The sequence below is a fragment of the Podarcis tiliguerta genome (assembly GCF_965153285.1).
Source record: "Podarcis tiliguerta genome assembly, chromosome: 3".
In the NCBI taxonomy this organism is placed as follows: domain Eukaryota; kingdom Metazoa; phylum Chordata; class Lepidosauria; order Squamata; family Lacertidae; genus Podarcis; species Podarcis tiliguerta.
In genome coordinates, this window is record NC_139536.1 from 68002226 (window position 1) to 68021452 (window position 19227).

The following is a 19227-nucleotide window of genomic DNA, read 5'->3' on the forward strand; positions in this document are numbered from 1 at the left end:
AAATTAATTATCCTGCTGGCATGTTTGTTTTTGCTGGGTTTAGACAGCATGTTGTGAAACACTCGGATGTATTAGTACCCTAAAGAGGAAAACAATCAAATAGTATTGATCTCTTCTCACACTTGCTGGCCAACCTCCTTCTTTAGGAGGAACGAAATATTGTAAGAAGATATCTGACACATCTAGGAAGAAGGCGTATCATATTATATCACATTGTACAAGTATATCACGGTGGATGTGTCTGTTATGTAAAACTAAAACAGAGACATCCATCTGACTTTGAAACTTGCATTCTCAAGTTATGTAACCAGAGCAACTACCTCTTCCCAGATAATAGCAGCCACTCTTTTATGCATCATGCATTCAAACCCTTGAATCATAAAAGCTTCAGATTTCAATTCAGTTTGGAAAGTAAAAAACAAAACAAAACCCTGTTATTTAAAATAACATTCTTTTTTTTCCATTCTCTGAAATTATTCATCAAGCAGGGTGTTACCCAAAGCAGGAGCTAAATTCTGCCACATTTTTGTGACTTTTTGGTTAGCCCTAATAACTAACTTTCACCTTTCTGTTGTTAGTTAAGTGCCTGATACTTGCTTTAAATGTGAACTGAAAGTTTGAGTTTATTGTATTGTATAGTTTTATACTGTAGAAAACAACATCAACTAAGTAGAGTGTATTCTTCTTATTTGTCAAATAAATGTTCAAAGAAAGTTTGTATTTTCTTTTAGAGAACAAGAGCTTTACTTGGATTACACATTACCTAGTAACAATGTAGTAGTAATAATAATAATAATAATAATAATAATAATAATAATAATAATATAAATAGCTTTTTCTGAATGCTCCTTCTGAAGTGTCGAAAAGGAATATCCAAAAAGAAACTAGCATAGTTTTCTGGTTTAAAATAGGAGCATATTTTGCATGCCTTTGGGAATATTTGAGTATTGGAGGGGTGCCATTTTTGGTTCTCCTGAAAGGAAACATGTGATTAAGCTGTCAGCTATTTGAGATTACTACAAATATTTTCTTTCATAATGAATTCTGTGATTTGGGGTGGGGGGAGTTTCTTGAGTTTCTCTGGCTCTCTCACTGTGATGACAGTTAAGGAAAATAGTACTTTCACAACAGATAGAAAACTGGATTTATTTATTTTCACAAGTAGAACTGTAGATTTGAAAGGGACCACACCCTGCAATCTTTTGGCCAATGCAGGGCTTGAACCCATGACCCGGAGATTAAGAGTCTCACGCTCTATGGAATGAGCTATCCCAGCTGGGGCTAAACACACCCTGGTTACTAGACAAGTCTTTAAAAAGTATATATCTCCCGCAAATTATATTTGGATCTGCATGAATTTGTGTGATGAAACAGGGGTGGGAAACCTTGAGCAGGAGGCCAAACAAAGTCCTCCAGGTACTTCTCTCCAGTACCTTGAGGTCCAGGCAGTGGCGAAGCCGCATGCTCCGGCACTGGGGGCAGAGAGCAGGCAGGGGCGTGGCTGGCGCTCATCCTGGGGGACGGGAAGCGTGGCACGTCGCACACGGGGGTGTAGCATGCATCCCGGGGGCATGGTGTGCCACCTATGGGGGTGTGGCGTGTGTCTGGGGGTGTGGCATGTGTTCTGCGGGCGTGGCGCCCAGCATGGTGGAGGGATGCGCAGCATGGGGGGGCAGCCGCAATGGTACCCCCTTCCCCAATGTTGCCAGGGGTGATCCCCCCCTCCGTTCCTCTGCCAGTGGGTCCTGGGCTTTCCCCCAGACAGGTCTGCTCACCAGCCCAGTTCTGCACCTTCACTGAGTCATTCAGTGTATCACTGAACTATGATAATGCCTCTTGCTTGCCTGGCTAGAGGATGGAGAAATGTGTTTATGAATACATATGGAAACGCTTAACTTTCGCAAGGCTGGCATGTAGCCTATTGGACAAATGTCAGAGGCACATCTGTAGCTCTACTCACTTCTGCCTCTGGCACTGTCTTATCACCCTTAGAAGGTTGTCCAAATGGGAATGTGGTCCTTGGACTAAAGGAAATTTGCTGCCCCTGGTATCAAAGGCAAATAAAAGACAACAATTACAAACCGGTAATTTAGGATAGTGTGGATGTAACTACCGTATTTTTTGCCCTATAGGACGCACTTTTCCCCCTCCAAAAATGAAGGGGAAATGTGTGTGCGTCCTATGGGGTGAATGCAGGCTTTCGCTGCAGCCTGGAGAGCGGGAGGGGTTGTTGCGCACCGACCCCTCTCGCTCTCCAGGCTTCAGGAAACTGCCCGCAAGCCGTGGGAGAGCTGCGCGACTTTGCGCAGCTCTCTCATGGCTTGCGGAGAGCTGCCTGCACCCCGAAGCCCATCGCCAGCCCCACAAGCTCGGGGGACAGCGGGGAGGCGGAGCGCCGCCATCCCGCTATTCCCCGACCTGCTTTGGAGGCTGGCGGTGGGGAGAAGCACACTTCTCCCCATTGCCAGCCCCACAAGCTCGGGGGACAGCGGGGAGGCGGAGCGCCACCATCCCGCTATTCCCTGACCTGCTTTGGAGGGCCTCTATCCCGAAGCCTGGGTGCACTGAGCAGTCGCGCCCGGGCTTCGGGTAGCTCTCCGCAAGCCCTCCCATGGCTTGCGGAGAGCAGCCTGTTCTGGGGGCTGGGGTCGGGGGAAGCTCAGGCTTCCCCCGCCCCAGCCCCGAGCCTGGGGGGAAAATAATTTTTTTTTCTTTATTTCCCCCCCAAAAAACTAGGTGCACCCTATGAGCCAGTGTGCCCTATGGGGCGAAAAATACGGTATTTGGTAAGCCAGTTGTCACTGTCTTACCATTAGATTCCTCAGATTTCTTATCAGGTGTGAAGCTGAAGTATGGTAATTTTTTATTCACTGTTTGGCAGATAAATACAAATGGCCAGCTTTACTATATGCAAAGTAAGCACATATGCTTCCTCCCAATCAAGAGTTTTGTATCACTTAAAAGCTTGTGTACTTCACCTTGAAGCAACATTTAGGCTTTAATCAGACTGAAATTGATTAGTATATAGTTTGGGGATATATAACTAATCACTGAAATGAAGTGAGAAAACACCAGAGTTCAAAAAGGAGAGGAGAAGCAAAGAGATGAAAATGAGCCGATGTATTGACAGAGCACAGCTGTGAAGCTGTTCAGATGGAAGCAGACTATCAACTTACATACCAGTTTAATAGGAGCTAATTAAAGCAATTATTGCATCATCCCTAATGCTACCTCAATCAATTAGGAACTCTACCATTTCCACTTCTCCAGTTGAGCTGGATTCTAGAAATGTATTATTTCACTAGCAAAGAAGAAAAAAGAAAAAGCTTGCTTGTTGAGTCAAATTTACTTTTCTGACTTTATGGGGAAATAAGTCCACCCAAAACTATCTTTCTTTTTAGAAATAAAGTGCACACCCTTTGAAATAATATTGGGCTATTCTATATCAAGAGGTCTCCTATGGCCATTACTTAGCATTACTTAGCATTAGGACATGGGTGGTGCTGTGGTCTAAACCACTGAGCTTCTTGGGCTTGCCGATCAAAAGGTCAGTGGTGAGCTCCCGTTGCTCTTTCCCACCTCCTGCTAGCAGTTCAAAAGCACGCCAGTGCAAGTAGATTAATAGGTACCACTGTGGTGGGAAGGTAAACGGTGTTTCCATGCGCTCTGGTTTCCATCATGGTGTTCTGTTGTGCCAGAAGTGGTTTAGTCATGCTGGTCACATGACCTGGAAAGCTGTCTGCAGACAAACACTAGCTCCCTCGGCCTGAAAACGAGATGAGTGCCACACACCATAGTCGCCTTTGACTGGACTTAACTGTCCAGGGGTCCTTTAAATAACTAAAAATCAAAGGCATGCACATGGTTCTGAATTTGGTTTCATTAGTGAAATTGATGATTGCCCAAAGCAATCATGGTAGCAAATCTTCATACTGCTAAATCCCTACACATGGGATCACCATATTGTTCCATGTTTCCAAATCATTACTAAAGCCTAAAAGAAATCCAGAATTCCAGATTCCAAAAATGAAAGGTATTCACGGTTTTCTTGTAGGTATTTTAAGGTGGGTATTTTAAGGTGTATTGTGCACCCAACTTGAAATTTCACACCAACCCCATTTTTGCTACCTAATCTATACCTATGATCTTACGTTAAATACATCAATATATAAGTTACACACACACAAATAAATTAAATATGTAAACATACATTAAAACATTTCATATAACTTTTTCTTTAAATATTCAATCAATAAGCTTATTCCCACCCACACTCTTAATCTAATTCATTAAATACTTCTTTAAAAACATATTCTTTGGATCATTCCTAATTATTAGATCCAATACAAAAACAAGAAATGGGGCAAATACAAAATGGTGAAAAACCATATTTAGAGATTAGATAAAAATCCCAATATACCGTATTTCGAGCAAAAGCTCTTCCTGAGAGAAGTACTGAAATGTGTTTTAGTTTAGTTTCCCGGTTAAGTTAATTTCTCTGGGCCTTGTGACAATTAGGTCTGCCACTTTGATGGGAGCAGGGAATCTTTAATTCCCTTGTGCAAAATGATCTGGAAACAGTTCAGTATTTTAAAAGATAACTTTTGGAACTACAGTACTGGCGTTCATGTATAAAACAACCATTCCTAACCTTTCAGACAAGTAATTAGCAAGCTTACCAGCAACAAAATAGTTTCTACTACATCTCTCTGCCTTGATGAAAACAACTGCTAGCTAGAAGGTATTTAACTTTTAATGGAGGGTCACAGGCTATTTCCAGTTGCATCCTTCTGCTGGCAGTGGGCTCCCTGATCCAGCAGAGATTTCCATGACTGAAAAATGGAGTGGGAGAGATTTTTTGCTGATTTCCCCTTTCCCCTACAGACCTCTGTGCCCCTTTCCTGATCTACTCTATATGGTTTGGGGACACTTTGAAGCATCATATTTGGTGATGCGGATGAAGGGAGGGGATGAAGGAGCAAAACAGGTTCCTCCACCCCATTTCCATTCACTGAAGCATCCACTGGATCAAAGAGCCTTCCAACAGTGTTATATAATCCAACAGTGGATATAATCCTGTGTTTCAAAGGTACAATGTAGGGCTTATTGTAGGGATTATTATTTTTATGTTACAAACAGTAAAATACATTTTTCACTATGGGAACACCTTCTTCTTCTTCTTCTTCTTCTTCTTCTTCTTCTTCTTCTTCTTCTTCTTCTTCTTCTTCTTCTTCTATCATGTACTGAATCCAGTGCTGGATTTACGTATAAGCTATAGCTTAGGGCCCCACTCTCTTAGGGGCCCCCAAAAAAATTAAAGGAGAAAAAACCCACTGGGTGTACATTTCCAAAATATAAGGTAAAAAACAAATAAAATACATATTTTGTTATGTGCAAATGGCTTTAGATACCTACTAAATTACCATATAGCATAGTGGTGACCAAACTTGGCCCTCCAGCTTTTTGGGGACTACAATTCCCATCATCCCTGGCCACTGGTCCTGTTAGCTAGGGATGATGGGTGTTGTAGTCCAAAAACAGCTGGAGGGCCAAGTTTGGCCACCACTGATATAGAATATATTCAACACACAAAACAGCAACAATTTGTTGTTGACAAAGGACAGCTGGACTTATAAAAGGCCCCATTACCTTCTGTAGCTTAGGGCCTCATCAAACTTGCGATAAATCCGGCCCATGCTGGCAGTGCCATTTTCCCATAAAAATAGCTCAATAACAGCATTACTTTTTGTGATTTTGCCCAAAAAGCTCAACAACTTTTCTGTTCGAAAATGACAACCCTAGTATAATTATTATATAATGTATTTTCCTTTTGTGCCATTTGAGACACCGAAAGCACAAATGTAGGATCAACTTTACTGAATCTTGGGGCTCCATAGTTATGCACTTGGCAGCAAGTGAGGGTTTTTTATTTTATTATGGTGCCTCTTTATGGCAAAGTATTAAAAAATACTTTGGAAAAGACCCTGATGCTGAGAAAGATTGAGGGCACTAGGAGAAGGGGACGACAGAGGACGAGATGGTTGGGCAGTGTTCTCGAAGCTACCAACATGAGTTTGACCAAACTGCGGGAGGCAGTGGAAGACAGGAAGGAGTGCCTGGCGTGCTCTGGTCCACGGGGTCATGAAGAGTCGGATACGACTAAACAACAAACAACAGCAATTTAAAAAAATAGGTTTGGAAACAGTGAGTCAGAGAAAAATATGTATGTCTGTGATTAAAAGGAAAGGCTAGAATTTTGAAAGATATTAAGTAATTTCACAAAGCAAAAGTCTGGTGTCTTACTTGGCATAAAAGACATTTTGAAACTGAAACTGAACATATATTACTTAAAGTTTTCCTGAGGCCACTTTGCCTCAAAATAATTCATTTTTTTGTTGGTTGCAGGATTCCCCCCCCCCCAACTTACTGATTAAGGGGGTCGATATATAATATATTGAATTAAGTGTAAAAGCTGAAAGAATCGGTATGGAAAATTCAAAGGCAAATATGCTTTGCTTGCAATGTAGTTGTTATTTTTAATATAAATAAATAATGGAATGTGCTGATGTTGTAAAGTAAAGACAGATTCTTCTATTGATATTTCACAAATGCTGCCTTGAGTTGAACTTCTGCACTTTGAAACTCTGAGGGGCAATCTGTTTAACAGGAATAAGTTTAACAGGAAATATCTTTTTATGAAATATGCTTTTAGGACAAAGTATCCAGTCTTCTAAATACTTATGCAACAGTTTGGCATCCTTTTTTTTTCTTTTTCTTTTGGTTTTGAAAACATTTCATACAAATAGGTAATGAAACACCCAAAGCAGAAAATGTTTGATATACAGTACAACTTGAAAAGGGCATCTTGATAAACAGGAGATAATGCAGAAGAACATTGAGGGTTTGAGACCCATTGGCTACCCTCACATGGTTTATGCAGCCAACTGAAGTCATTTTGTGGGGGGTGGCTGCTGTCAGTGCTGACAGGAGTCACAGGTGAGAGCTGAGTGCAGGATGGAAACCAAAGGTGGACAAACTGCCCCAGAAGGATCATGATGTGTCGCCCACCAGACGTACTACCCCCCCCCAACACCCCATCTGCAACTAGACACATGGTAAATAAGAAGATGCCATATGAAAAGGACTGTGTGTCCCTCTCTTGTGATCCTGGACTCCCCATGTACTCCACATAAGCATAATCGTGGGTCTTACCTTTCATAGCCTCTCAGTGGAGTGTGGGAATAATATAGTGATTTCTCTGTGAAAAGACAGGGATACTTTAGAATCTTGACATTTTATAAAGTAGTTGGAGAAATTTACCCATAGCATTGTGCAATTGTTTGCAAGGCTAAAATGAGTTAATGCAAATCAATGCATTAATGTGATTCTCTGGCCTTGTATAAAGAATGAAGTGTGTTCTAGGTGCTATTAACTAACCTTAGCAAAGTGTGTGTAACCTTTTCTTCGGCATTATGATGAGTACTTTTTGTGCTAGATCTGCCTCTCTTTCTAAGAGCGTGCCTGCCTGCCTGGGGCTTAGGTGGGAAAGTAGAGACTTCATAAGTCACACATTCAGCTTGCTAATAGGCCATAATGTACAACACAAAAGTATGATAGTGGACACAGTTGCCTTGCTCTGTCTGTGGCCACCAACACATGATGTTGACATGTGATGCTCCTCTGCCCCACCACACTTTCCTTGTTATGGGAGTGTTCTCAGCTGCAGCTTGGAGTTAAAGATGAGCATAGATATACACCCTTGAATTGTTAAGAATGGGCATTTTTAATGTTTGGGTGTTGTTTTCAATTAGTCACAGTTTTAAAAAGAGCATTATAACCTTATATAGTTTACTGGTGATGGCCATAAGAATCTGCCCAGCTAAAATCTGGAGGGCTGCAAGATTATACAATTAATCAAACTGATTAACTGATTAAAATCCTGGCTCAATCAAAACTTCAGTCCTAGTTAATCAGGCCACATACACACAGCTACCTCCACAAACTCCCAATCACAGAGCCAAACTCTGTTAATTAGAAAGCTCTCCTCGCTCTTGCTCTCTCTTTCTCTTGTGTATTACCTTTTATCCATCCAAGTGGTTTTTGGATTGTAGCCCACCTATTTTGCGAGCTATCAAAGGATATCTATTTGTTCCTAATGGAAACTGTAGAACTCAACTGTGCTGCAGGATGTGAAAGCTCATGCATCACTGTAACCTACCCAACCTTTCCTGTACTAATGACAAAGTGCTGGAAAGTGCCTTGGGGTCAGGTTACATGTTCACTCAAATACTTGTCCTTCATCATAGAACTCTGTTGAACCTATACATTATTTAACATCTTAAATCATGGAGACAAATGCAAAATACTAATTACAATGTATAATTGGAAAAAGATAAAGTCCATGAAAGTGGTTACTTCAAAACAGAATGAGCTCTAGAATTTGATGTCAAAATGGCCCTAGCTGTTTTATGTTATTTTACAATCATTAAAATATCTGTTTTGAAATAGGATTACTGTTTTCTGAATATATAAGATAAAATCTACTGAAATTACATGGATTTCTCTTTTGCTTTTGCTGTTTGCTCAATTTAAAAGGATTGCTCATGAATTTCATACCTAGTCTTCAAAATATATGTGGAAAATAAGTTTTGTGTGCTGAGGGTCATTTTAGAACTGGTTATTACCTAGTTTTGGTTTGCAACAAAAAAAAGTTTGGAAATAGTGTTTCCTCCTCTACTTTCCTCTTTTTACTTCTGTTGGAAAAATAGTGTACTATAAACATTTTCATATGATAAGGTGAAAAGCCATTTTATATGGCACAGTTCTTAATGAACAGATTCCTATAGGCTCATTTGGTTCAGTACACTTAGCAGCTGCACCATTAGTTGTTGTCTTTATCATGGTCCCACCACCATCAAAGTACTATTTGTCTTGAACCCAAAAGCTAAATAGGAGCAATGAAACAGTAAGCAGAGACAGAAACAATAGGAACGATAAGACATTGCTTCCTTTGGCATGAAGACAGCATTCATCATACAGGGGCAGGAGACCAATTGAGGCATGCAGGCATGTTGTGAATTATGGAAGTAAAATGCACACAGGCTGTTTCTCCATCTTCGAAAACAGTTAATGCAAACACATAGGAGGAATGGAGGTGTTTTGTGTGGCATACAATATTAGGAATTTTGACATTACAAACTACATTGGGGAGAAACAGCAGCACAATGGTAAAACTGATGCTTTGCATGTAAAATGTCCCAGTTTCATCCCACGGATTTCCAGTAAAAAGGGATCAGGTAAAAAAGGGTAAAAATATGTCTCCGAGACTCTGGGGGCAATACAGGGCCAGATACAAATTTTCTCCAGAACAGCTGTGGCCATGTATCCTCCATTACAGAGGAGACCCCTCATGGCTGTCAAAGGCATTGCTCTATTTGCAGGTGTTTCCTGTTGGAAGGGCTGTCCTGTCCAGTTTAAATATGAAGAACCATAAAAAGGGGGAGCAGAAGGCTCCAAGTTGTTCATCAGCTGTAAACACATGACAAATTGCTGCTAAGTCTCCCCACTATGGTGAGATGGATTGTATTTCCATTTAGATTACAGTAATGGTTTCTAAATCTGAATGTGCTAATTCCATGCAAATTATACCTTCCTTTTTCATGTTTCCTCTTTTATTTGCAATGTGGATGTAAATGTTTTAGGGTTTCACTGCATTAAACCATACATTTTCATAATGAGCTCTCAGGATATGAACATGAGCTAGAGGCTGCACAAGACTTCCATGGGATCATCTGGTTTAGATGATTCAGCCCCCTCTTCACCAATCTGGAGTCCTCCAGATGTTTGGGACTGCAACTCCAGCCAGCTGTGCTAGCTGGGGCTTATAGAAGTTGTAGTCCAAACATCTAGAGGGCGTCAGGTTGGTGAAGGTTCATATAGCAGATAGCCAAAGAAGCTGGGTGCTGCCTGGTTGCCATTGGTTGTCATACTGGTGGTGGTTTCCTGTTTGTGGAATGTCCTCCTTGATGAGGGATGTCTTTCTCTCACATTATTGGCTTTCAGGAAGAATTTAAAACATTCATTTTCACCTAAATGTTTGGATAACACTACTGTTTCTGGCAATCTTGAAATTACTAGCTATTAGAGTATGTGATTGTTTTACTTGTTTTTTTCCATTTAAAATAAAGTTTTTAATAGATTTGTAATGTGTCAAAAATTTTTAGATTGTATTGTTTGATCTCTGATGTGTTTGCACACCTAGGCAAATTTGGGGAAAAGGACAGGATAAAAAAATATAAATTAATTAATGAGCATTAATATATTGGAGTGAGGAGAGAGCAAGAGAGTACAAAGCATCATTTTAAACACAAGTCACAGTGCAAGATGACAAAGGTGTGGATTTTTTAAAGTGGTACTCTGTGTGTGTGTGTGTGTGTGTGTGTGTGTGTGTGGTTTAGAAAGCTTGTTGCATGGGAGCCACCTGGAAAAAGCACAGCAGTGGCTCTGTTAGACAATGACAAATAGGCTTCTTCTCTAGGAATGGATTCTAGCCATGATTTACAATACTGAATAATAGAAGGCAGAGGAGAGTATATGATATAAATTATAGAAAGAGAAGTAAAAATATTCTAGTGGAAAAAGTAAACAAAACATGTATCCTATAAGGAAGAAAGATAAATTATTTAAGAAGAATAGAAAAGACAGAAAACATTATTTTTTTGAGATCGTATTTGATTGTGGCAAAGAATGAAGATGCATTCTATTTTTCCTATTGTTTTTAATGTTGTGTTTTAAATTGTTGAGTCCACCTGGGACCTTAGGGTGAATAAGCAGACCTTAGGCAGGTAATAAATTAAAACAACAACAACAACAGTGCTGAAAATAGGATAATGAAAGGTGGAGGAGAGGGTAAATGTAAAATATGCTTGACTGAAGCAAGTCAATGTTATTTTGAACTAGTAAGAGAGGCACGTGAATGAAAAATATTTCAAAGTATTTTTCCTTCCCTTGTTGTCCAAAGCCCAATGGTATAGTATCTAATAATCTGGACCTTCTCCTGAAAACAAACCAAGCCTGTCCAGGGAACCTAAATTTGGTAGGTGAAACTGGTTGAATCATATCCCTACTTCTTGCTGGATATGTAGCTGCTGTCAGCAGAAAGATGGCCTCATCCCATACTATCTGGTCAAAAAATTCACATCAAAGTTGGAACTTTGGGTCTTACCAGACACACACACACACACACACACACACACACCTCTACCACCACTGTCTGAGACATAGCAGATAGAAATGAGGTGCATTATCTTTTATAATGATGACTAATTTATTCAATCCATGAGTTGCATGTGTGACACATAAGGAGACTTCAAGCAACTGATAAAAATTGAAAACAAAGCATGGCATAAAATCAGGGGTGGGGAACCAATGTATTACAATTAAAGCCACACAAGGAAACAAACAGCAGGTCACACTATCAGTAGCTGGTGCTTAAACTGTGGCAAGAACTCCTAAAGGAAGCCCCCCCAGCTCATGACCTGCACTCAAAGCATTTAGCAATTTTAAGTAATGACATAGGCGGCACACTGCCATGTTTTTATGATTACTTTCTTCCTCACAAAAATTTAACATCCTCAAAGGAAGCCATGGTTTTGTTCTGCTTTATTTTATGAAGCAGAATTTCATGGAGCTCCAATGGCATGGTTCCTTTCTTTGCTCTTGTTATAAGCAGGAGAAACACTGGAGAGCAGGAAATCTAGGGTAAATAATCAGCTAAATGACTGGTTTTAGCTCATGGCTAATACAGAAGTCTATATGTGATTTTAAGCAACAGCAATGCAGAAAGGCTCAGAGTATTTGTTTTAGGTTAGAAACATCTCATGCTTTTTCTGTAGTCATCTGAGTAAGAGACGATAACTTCCTTGTGTCAGCAAAACAATCTAATTATATCTGTAGGGTTTTCCTTAACCTTCTATTGTTTTAATTAGTTCTACTACACTCCCCTGAGCAACAAACTGTAGCCTAAAGCATTATTTCTCCAGCACACAAGCCTAAATAATAAAACAGAGAATCTGCTAATCAGCTTTATCCCACTGTTCAAACAACTTCCATAGACACTTGCAACTGTTGCAGAAAACCACTTGCAGACTCAATTTTAAGCAGCGGATTAGTCTTTAAGGCCCTAATGATTTGGGACACAGCTATCTTGAGAGCCGGCATGCACCCAAGGCTGCCTGTGCATTAAGATCAATGTTTGGGGACATGTTCTCTGGCCCATCGCTGAAAAATGCTTGGCTGAAGACTACTGGGGCAGGCTTGATCAGTAGTGTCCCCATATGTATGGAATACAATCCCCTTCAAAATTCATGTGGCTCCACCATGACTGGGGCTTAAATAAAACCCAAAACTTTAAAACCATTGTTCAAGCTATGTTTTACTTACAGCCACACTTTGGATCAATTTGCGTTGTTTGTTTTAATGGGTGTATATGTTTAAATTCACAATTCTATATGTTGTTGTTCTATTCTAGAATTAGACACTGATTTAACAGCTATTGTGCCCTGAAAGGTGAGTTAGAAACCTTTTAAAGAAATATTTCCATTTTCCTAGTGTCCCAATCGAAGACAGGAGTGCCTGGCGTGCTCCGGTCCATGGGGTCACGAAGAGTCGGACACGACTAAACGACTAAACAACAACAACAGTGTCCCAATCATAAGAATCTTTAGTTGGAAGTGGGGGGATCTTATCACGTGTGAGAGGGAGGCTAATGCACAAAGTTGTTCACTTCATCTCCTGCTACCATGCCCAGAAGTCACCACCCTGAATATACCGGTCAGTCTGTGCATCATATGGAGATCTTTCATGTGACTTTCACAAGTTGTTCTGTGTTTACTATCAAGAGTGAAGTTTTCCTTTCATTCTCTGCACAAACACAAGTAAATAGTCAATAAGGTTTCAATACTGTGTTATTAGAACACAATTATTTCCCCCTTTGCTTGTGCAGACAAGCTCTGTCAACCATTTTCCTGGTGCATGACATATTTGAAAGGTTGAAATGAAAAGTTGAAATGAGAACATGCATATTATTCACTGCAATTTGGCTGTTCAATTCAGGAAAGTATGTGTCCTGTCAGGAAGTACAGCAAAAAATAATGATAAGGGAAGCAGAAAGAAAGGTGGGCTGCATGTATGATACTGAGGGTTGTTGTTTTTTAACCCTACGTGTCTTCTCTTCAACTCACCTAAGCAATCTAAATAATTTACCTCAAACAAAATGTCAATGACTTGAAGCCTTGAGACTCAAATTCAATATGAAACGTGAAACCTTCAGTAATGTTTTAACAGAGTTTTACATCTATATTAGGAGTTTTGCTCAAGAGCTCTTAAGAAGAATATTCCTTTGTCACCAGGGTGGATTAATTAAGATGCTGCATTTAAAATGTAGCAGACTTTTAGTTGTCTTGTACAAAAAGTTCCATTAACACTTCTTGGCTATATCATAGTTTTAAATTGTGTACTTTAAGGAAAGGAAACAGTGAGTCATTCAGTCCAGACACCTATTTATACCAATTTGTGCTCACAGACTCATGATTCAGAGGGGAAATTTTCTGCATTTTAGTCCCACTTTTCCTCCAAGTAAGTTTGGCATTACATGGCACCCCTGTTTTATCTTCAGGACAACCGTATGAGGTAGATCAAGCTGAAATAGGTTGATTGGTATTAGGTCTAGTGAACTTTATAGCTGTGTGGGGATTTGGACCCAGGTCTAGCCAGGTTATTCATTTCAGTAGAAAATGCCAATCTCCACATGCAATACATAGTAAACAGAGAAAAATTCCCTTTGCTTTAATGAACAATGACGATATTATGGGTGGAGAAGCTCTGGGTGAGTATAAAAGCTCCTGCTGTAGCAGTGAAATAGGCTGTATGATGGCACACTGCACTGACAAAAATATCTAGGAAAGTAAAGAATAAGAACAACAAAAGTTGACTTCTTCAAAGGTAGGGACAAAGCAAACCTTTTAAGAGGAACATCACTGGCTTCAAACGTGCACATTTTTTCCCATCCTGTGTGAGCTCCGAAATAGGCAGTTCTGCAGGTTTTCAGCGTGGTTCATGTGGAAAAAGAGAGAAATCAGCTGTGGTGGGCACTTATTAACTAGTACTTGTCACATTTTCATAGATTTTGCTGAATCTCTAACTCTGTTTTGCAATTAAAAATAAAAGTCAAACAGTCTGCCTGATACATCATAGTAGTCTAAAGATCATGGGGTGACACTCCACATTGGCACTAGAAGCAGCATTTGACAACAATGTGCAAGTTTATAACATCAGTTGCAAAGCTGGCATCATCCTGTGAAACATCCTGTTTAGTATATAGATATATTAATATAGATCTATTTAAAATTTACAAGAGAGAGAGCAGGAGTCACAACTCTCCTGAAATTTATTTATGTTGCCAGTTTCCCTGTTCAAATTGCTGCACAGGCCTCAAATCACTCTGCTTTTGAGTCACATGACTTGGCAACCAGGCATAGAATATTGTTTTAAAAGCTTGTTTTCCCTCTGCCAGGCTTACGCATAGCAGTAGCAGCGCCACTGCTGAATGGTGTTTAGATGTGGTGTAACATGGGGCTCTTTAACTTTCACCAACTTGCTTTACACCAGCTTATTCCCTAAACTGATAACACTTGTATTTACCAAATCAAGACTCAACATTCCATGGACTGATCATCTGCATCATCTTCATGTCTTCTACTTCATCATCTTCTTCATAAGAGTCCAGATATAATGTAGAACATGAATATATCCATGATCAAGTGCCAGGCTCATAACCACAACTCTTTCTTTTCTTTTCTTGCATATTAGCCACTGCCAGTTTAGTCTGAATGGTGCAGCATCTTAAAGAGAAACTGCAACGACTTCTGGCAACATTAACAACTGTATGGATTTCCAATTGGAACAAATCCTTAGGGAAGCATGTATCATTTAGCAATTTCCTTGGCATTAATCCACACTCTTTCCCGGAGTCTTTTGGTACAGATATTTCTTCCTTCAAAATATAAGCAGTTCTTCATGATGCAGGAGAGTAAAAAATGATGCTAGACAGGCAAGGCCTGTCCTACCAAGACATGGAAACTTGATGGTTAATAGCTAATCCAGTCTGGCTTAATGTGAGGCTCTTTCTAAAGAATATGCAGCAGTGTTGGCTTCGCAGAGTAAGAAGCGTGGAACAAGTGAGCTGATAGCTTTTCTTGGACCAATTAGCCTGAAGTTAGCTCAAGTCTCTGGATTCTTTTCATACATCAAATAATATTCATGTAAAAGAATATACTATGAAGCTGTGACGCTCTGTTTAAAACTTATGCTAAATAAGTCCTCTGACTGAGTTTTTAAAAGGTTTCATAGAACTTACTAGATCAGTATCTTGACTATGCAATGATCTGAATTTGTCAAAAGCTTTTCTTCTTCTGGATCTTGACAAGAGCTCCTCTTTGAAGCCCACTGGTCTAGCAGATCAACAAAGAAGAATCCACAATTCCAGTTCATGTTTATATATAGTCCAACTCCATTATTGCTGTGTGAGATTGTTTCTTACAAGCTGTGTGCTGACATTTCCCCCAAAGTGTCACACAGAGTGTGCCATTCTTTTCATAAAGCATCAAGCAATAGTGTGATAAGCAGGGTTGCCCCATAATATTTTACTGCCGGAGGTGAATCAGAAAATGCCACCCCCAGGAATTGTGGAGAGAGAGAGAGAAAAAGAGAGAGAGAGAGAGAGAGAGAGAGAGAGAGAGAGAGAGTAAAACACAGGGAAAAGTCACTCCTATCCTTTGCCTCCTGCCTTCTCTGCAGCTCCACCAGCAATAAACAGGAGTAGCAGCAGCAGGCAAACCTCTCACCTGGCTCTTGGTGAGGACAACGCTACGGTCTGGCACAGTCCAGCCGGTGGCCAAGGGTGGCAGGAGGGGGGATAGCTGGTGACTGGGAGTGGCCTGGGGAGCTGCCAGGCTGGAGCCCTGCCCAGTTGGGTAACAGTGAGATCCTCATGGCGCTGCATCCACAGCTGAAGGAGCAACAGCAATGGTGCATAAGGATGCCCCTCTTTTTCCTTCCCAGCTCTCCCTAGCCTGCTGTTTAAGGCAACTGCCTCAGTCAGGCTAATGGCAGGGCTGGCCCTGGTGATGAGACAGTGTTTAAACGTTTGGGACATGCAACCTTCATAGGGAATTTATTCATATGATCAGTAAGTTCAGGCATTGTGACTGCAAAGGAAGTTTGGCTGGTAGATTTACAGTGAAATCCTGTATGTGTTTACTCAGAAATAAGATCCATTCATTTCAATGGTCACTTACCCGGTACCTGGATGGGCGGAGGTTGCGACCCAATGCTGAAGCTTGTGGGCATTGGTCCTTTCCCCTGGGTTCCTGCCAGACCCCATTTTGAATTCTGGCCAATCTGCGGCGGCTGGGGGCAGGCAGGGAGTGGGCCAGCGCCGCCCAAAGCTTTAGCACTTGCAAAAGATTCACTATTAAGTACAGCAATTGCTGTATGAACATCCCTATTGCATGCAGACCAACATATGTGGAAAGTCTGGGTGCTCTAATTCCACATGGAGCCAGTAAGTGCATTCACACTGACTGTTTCCCAGGTTGTAGCATGTGCCACACCAATTCTGTGGACAGCTTGTTGTGCATTCTCTCTTTGCCTACAAGCTATGGTTTGAATTCTCACCACACATAGTAAAACCCCTGGGTGGTATTAATCTAAATTTTACTCAGAATAGACCCATAGAAGTCAATGAACATGACCAACCTAGGCCCATTAACTTCAGCGTGTCTACTCTGTGCAAAACCTAGTTGAATACCACCCCTTAGGTGACAATCATTAATCATTCCATCAATCCTTCCATGGGCTTTCACTAGCTTGACTCATTAGCTGAATTGCCCATTACTATTATACTATGTGATGTTTCACTGCTTTAAACCTATCCCACACTTTCATTTGAGGAGAGTAGCTTTGCACCATCACATTTAACACGTGACTCCTACTCCACTCTTTTCAGACTAACCACGTTCAGTTTTCAGAGTGAAAATTTCCATGCGTACCTCCACATCCAAGAGATGCATTGCCTGGGAAGACTTTTACTGAATCTGTTGTGATCAAAACAAATGATCTGCTATCTACTACCTTTACATTTACTGACTTTTTACATTCAATACTAATTTTATTACAAAAGTACTCAGTTGTGAAATATGCAGTCTCTTTAAGTGCTTTTCACTGTACAATTTATATTATGCAAATGTGTTAAACATTTCAGTTAGCATTACTATTATAGCTTGACATTTGTTTTGCCTTTGAATAATGTTAGTGCTTTATCTGGAACTTCAGAGACACTTACATTGTTTGCAGCCTTTAAGCTACACAATCCAAAGTAGTTTTACATATTATGATCAAACCCATTATAAGCTGGAGAATGACCTGGCGCTTGACTTCTCACTTGGATTTTTCACTGTAGGAAAAGGCAAACGTTGAACTCCTTGACACTTGCAAGTGATTAACAGATGTGGGGTAGATATAAATGGCATTTCAATTGATGAATATCCAGCTAATCTACTACTGTGATCTGTATTATTGATCAATAGATCGGAAATATTTATGCTCTGCCTTTCAACAAATCATTTTCAAGGTAGCTTATGACATAGTGAAGCTATTCAGAAATCTACATGGTGCTCTTGTTGCTCTGAATGGAGGCAGAAACCAATGTTTCCTTCCCCTCCTTCTTCACTCCTGGGGCAGCTAGTAGTAAGAGTAGAGTCCTTTCTCTGAATCTCCTCCTCCTATGGCTGATGGCTGGAGATGAACTAGTCTTCTCATTGCTGTATTATTTGTGGGAGAGAGGGATGGAATGCAACCTGCCCTGAGCCTAGCCAGTGGCAAAGACCAGAATGTATTTCCTTTAATTTCTATATAATGTATGCCACAAACCTCACAATCCAATGCATGTTTATTCAGAAGGCATAATGTAGCCTTGTTAACAGATTAGGTTAACAGCCAGATTTAGGGCAGTGCAGGAAATATTTGAAAAATGAATATCTTTTTTTGTCTCAGAATGATGGATGAAATATTTTTAAAGAATTTTTAAAACTAGTATTGTTGCATTAAATTCACATTGCTACGAATTGCAATATGCAAAGGTATAGTGATCATAGTATTGCTTCTGTGTTTGGTTATTAAACAAACAACACTTAAGTCTTGATAGTGGAAAAGTACTTTCAAATCTTTCAGACTTTAGGTAATAGGTGCAAGAGTGCAATCTCAGCGTCTTTCCAGCAAGTTGTATAAGCTCTGTAGTGTAAGCTTTGAAACAAACTCTAGCTCCTGTTGCTTCTCGCTTGACTCAGATTCTTCCATCTTCTGCAATCAAGTAAAATGAACAACTAACAAGTGCAATTGTTGAACGGGTGTTTTTTTTTCCTTTTCATGTAAACAATCAATTTTCTGAAGTCCATGAAGCTCAAGTGAAGGTTCAGAATCTGAAACTAATCATCTTTCAGACACTAGCTGCAATTACAAAAATAATTGAGCAGAGCAATCCGAAAAGCAGGGAGCCGTGGAATAGTGAATAATCTTAGTTTGCAGGGTAGATAGAGAGACAGATAGTGTTGGATGTCTTTTTTGTTTCAGCTGTTTTTGAAACCATTCGTTTCAGTGGGAGGAATTAGCTAAGTGTGCTTCAGGCTGGTATTGTTTATGGCCCATTCCTGAGGCCTCTCAGAAGAATGGAGAGACTTTGGATCCAGCAAATCGTAGGCTGCCTGACCTATCCCAGAACACTTCATTTTGGAGCCTATCACTGACAAAAACACTGCCAACAGCCCTTTCCTCTGCCATACATAAAGAGAAACAGTTGCTTCAGATGCCTTTTCTCTTTGTCTAGGCTCTCCTTGACCCTGTTTGGAGCCTGCTTTATGTGCTTGAATTCACAAGATTCCTGTTTCATTTGTTTTTCTATTCTTTTAGATGCTTCTGTGGTGAAGCTTTAAGATGCTTCTATGCTGAAGCTTTATCGGTTTTAGGTTGTATTTTTGTTTTAATGATAATATTTGTTGTACTATATGCTGCTTACAGATTTTTAAATATTAAGCAGATTATAAATGCTTTTACATAAATACATGTATAGAATTGCACTGTAGGCACTGCAATGACTGCTTTAAGCACCTTTTT

General features: G+C 40.2%; 2 protein-coding genes across 9 annotated transcripts in view; one reads left to right on the forward strand and one right to left on the reverse strand.

Moving 5' to 3' along the window:
* Positions 1 to 19227, forward strand: part of HS3ST5 (heparan sulfate-glucosamine 3-sulfotransferase 5) — a 142543-nt gene that overhangs the window by 102751 nt on the left and 20565 nt on the right. The window lies entirely within an intron of this gene.
* The window catches only part of LOC310674495 (uncharacterized protein), a 141277-nt gene that overhangs the window by 77030 nt on the left and 45020 nt on the right, over positions 1 to 19227 (reverse strand). Inside the window, exons 4-9 of the mRNA XM_083433751.1 lie at positions 14019 to 14093; positions 12785 to 12921; positions 7213 to 7258; positions 3630 to 3766; positions 1961 to 2044; positions 121 to 182 (exon numbers count right to left, since the gene is read on the reverse strand). Coding sequence (XP_083289877.1) covers positions 121 to 182; positions 1961 to 2044; positions 3630 to 3713 — 230 coding nt within the window. The 5' untranslated portion in view covers positions 3714 to 3766; positions 7213 to 7258; positions 12785 to 12921; positions 14019 to 14093. The remainder of the gene's footprint in view (positions 1 to 120; positions 183 to 1960; positions 2045 to 3629; positions 3767 to 7212; positions 7259 to 12784; positions 12922 to 14018; positions 14094 to 19227) is intronic.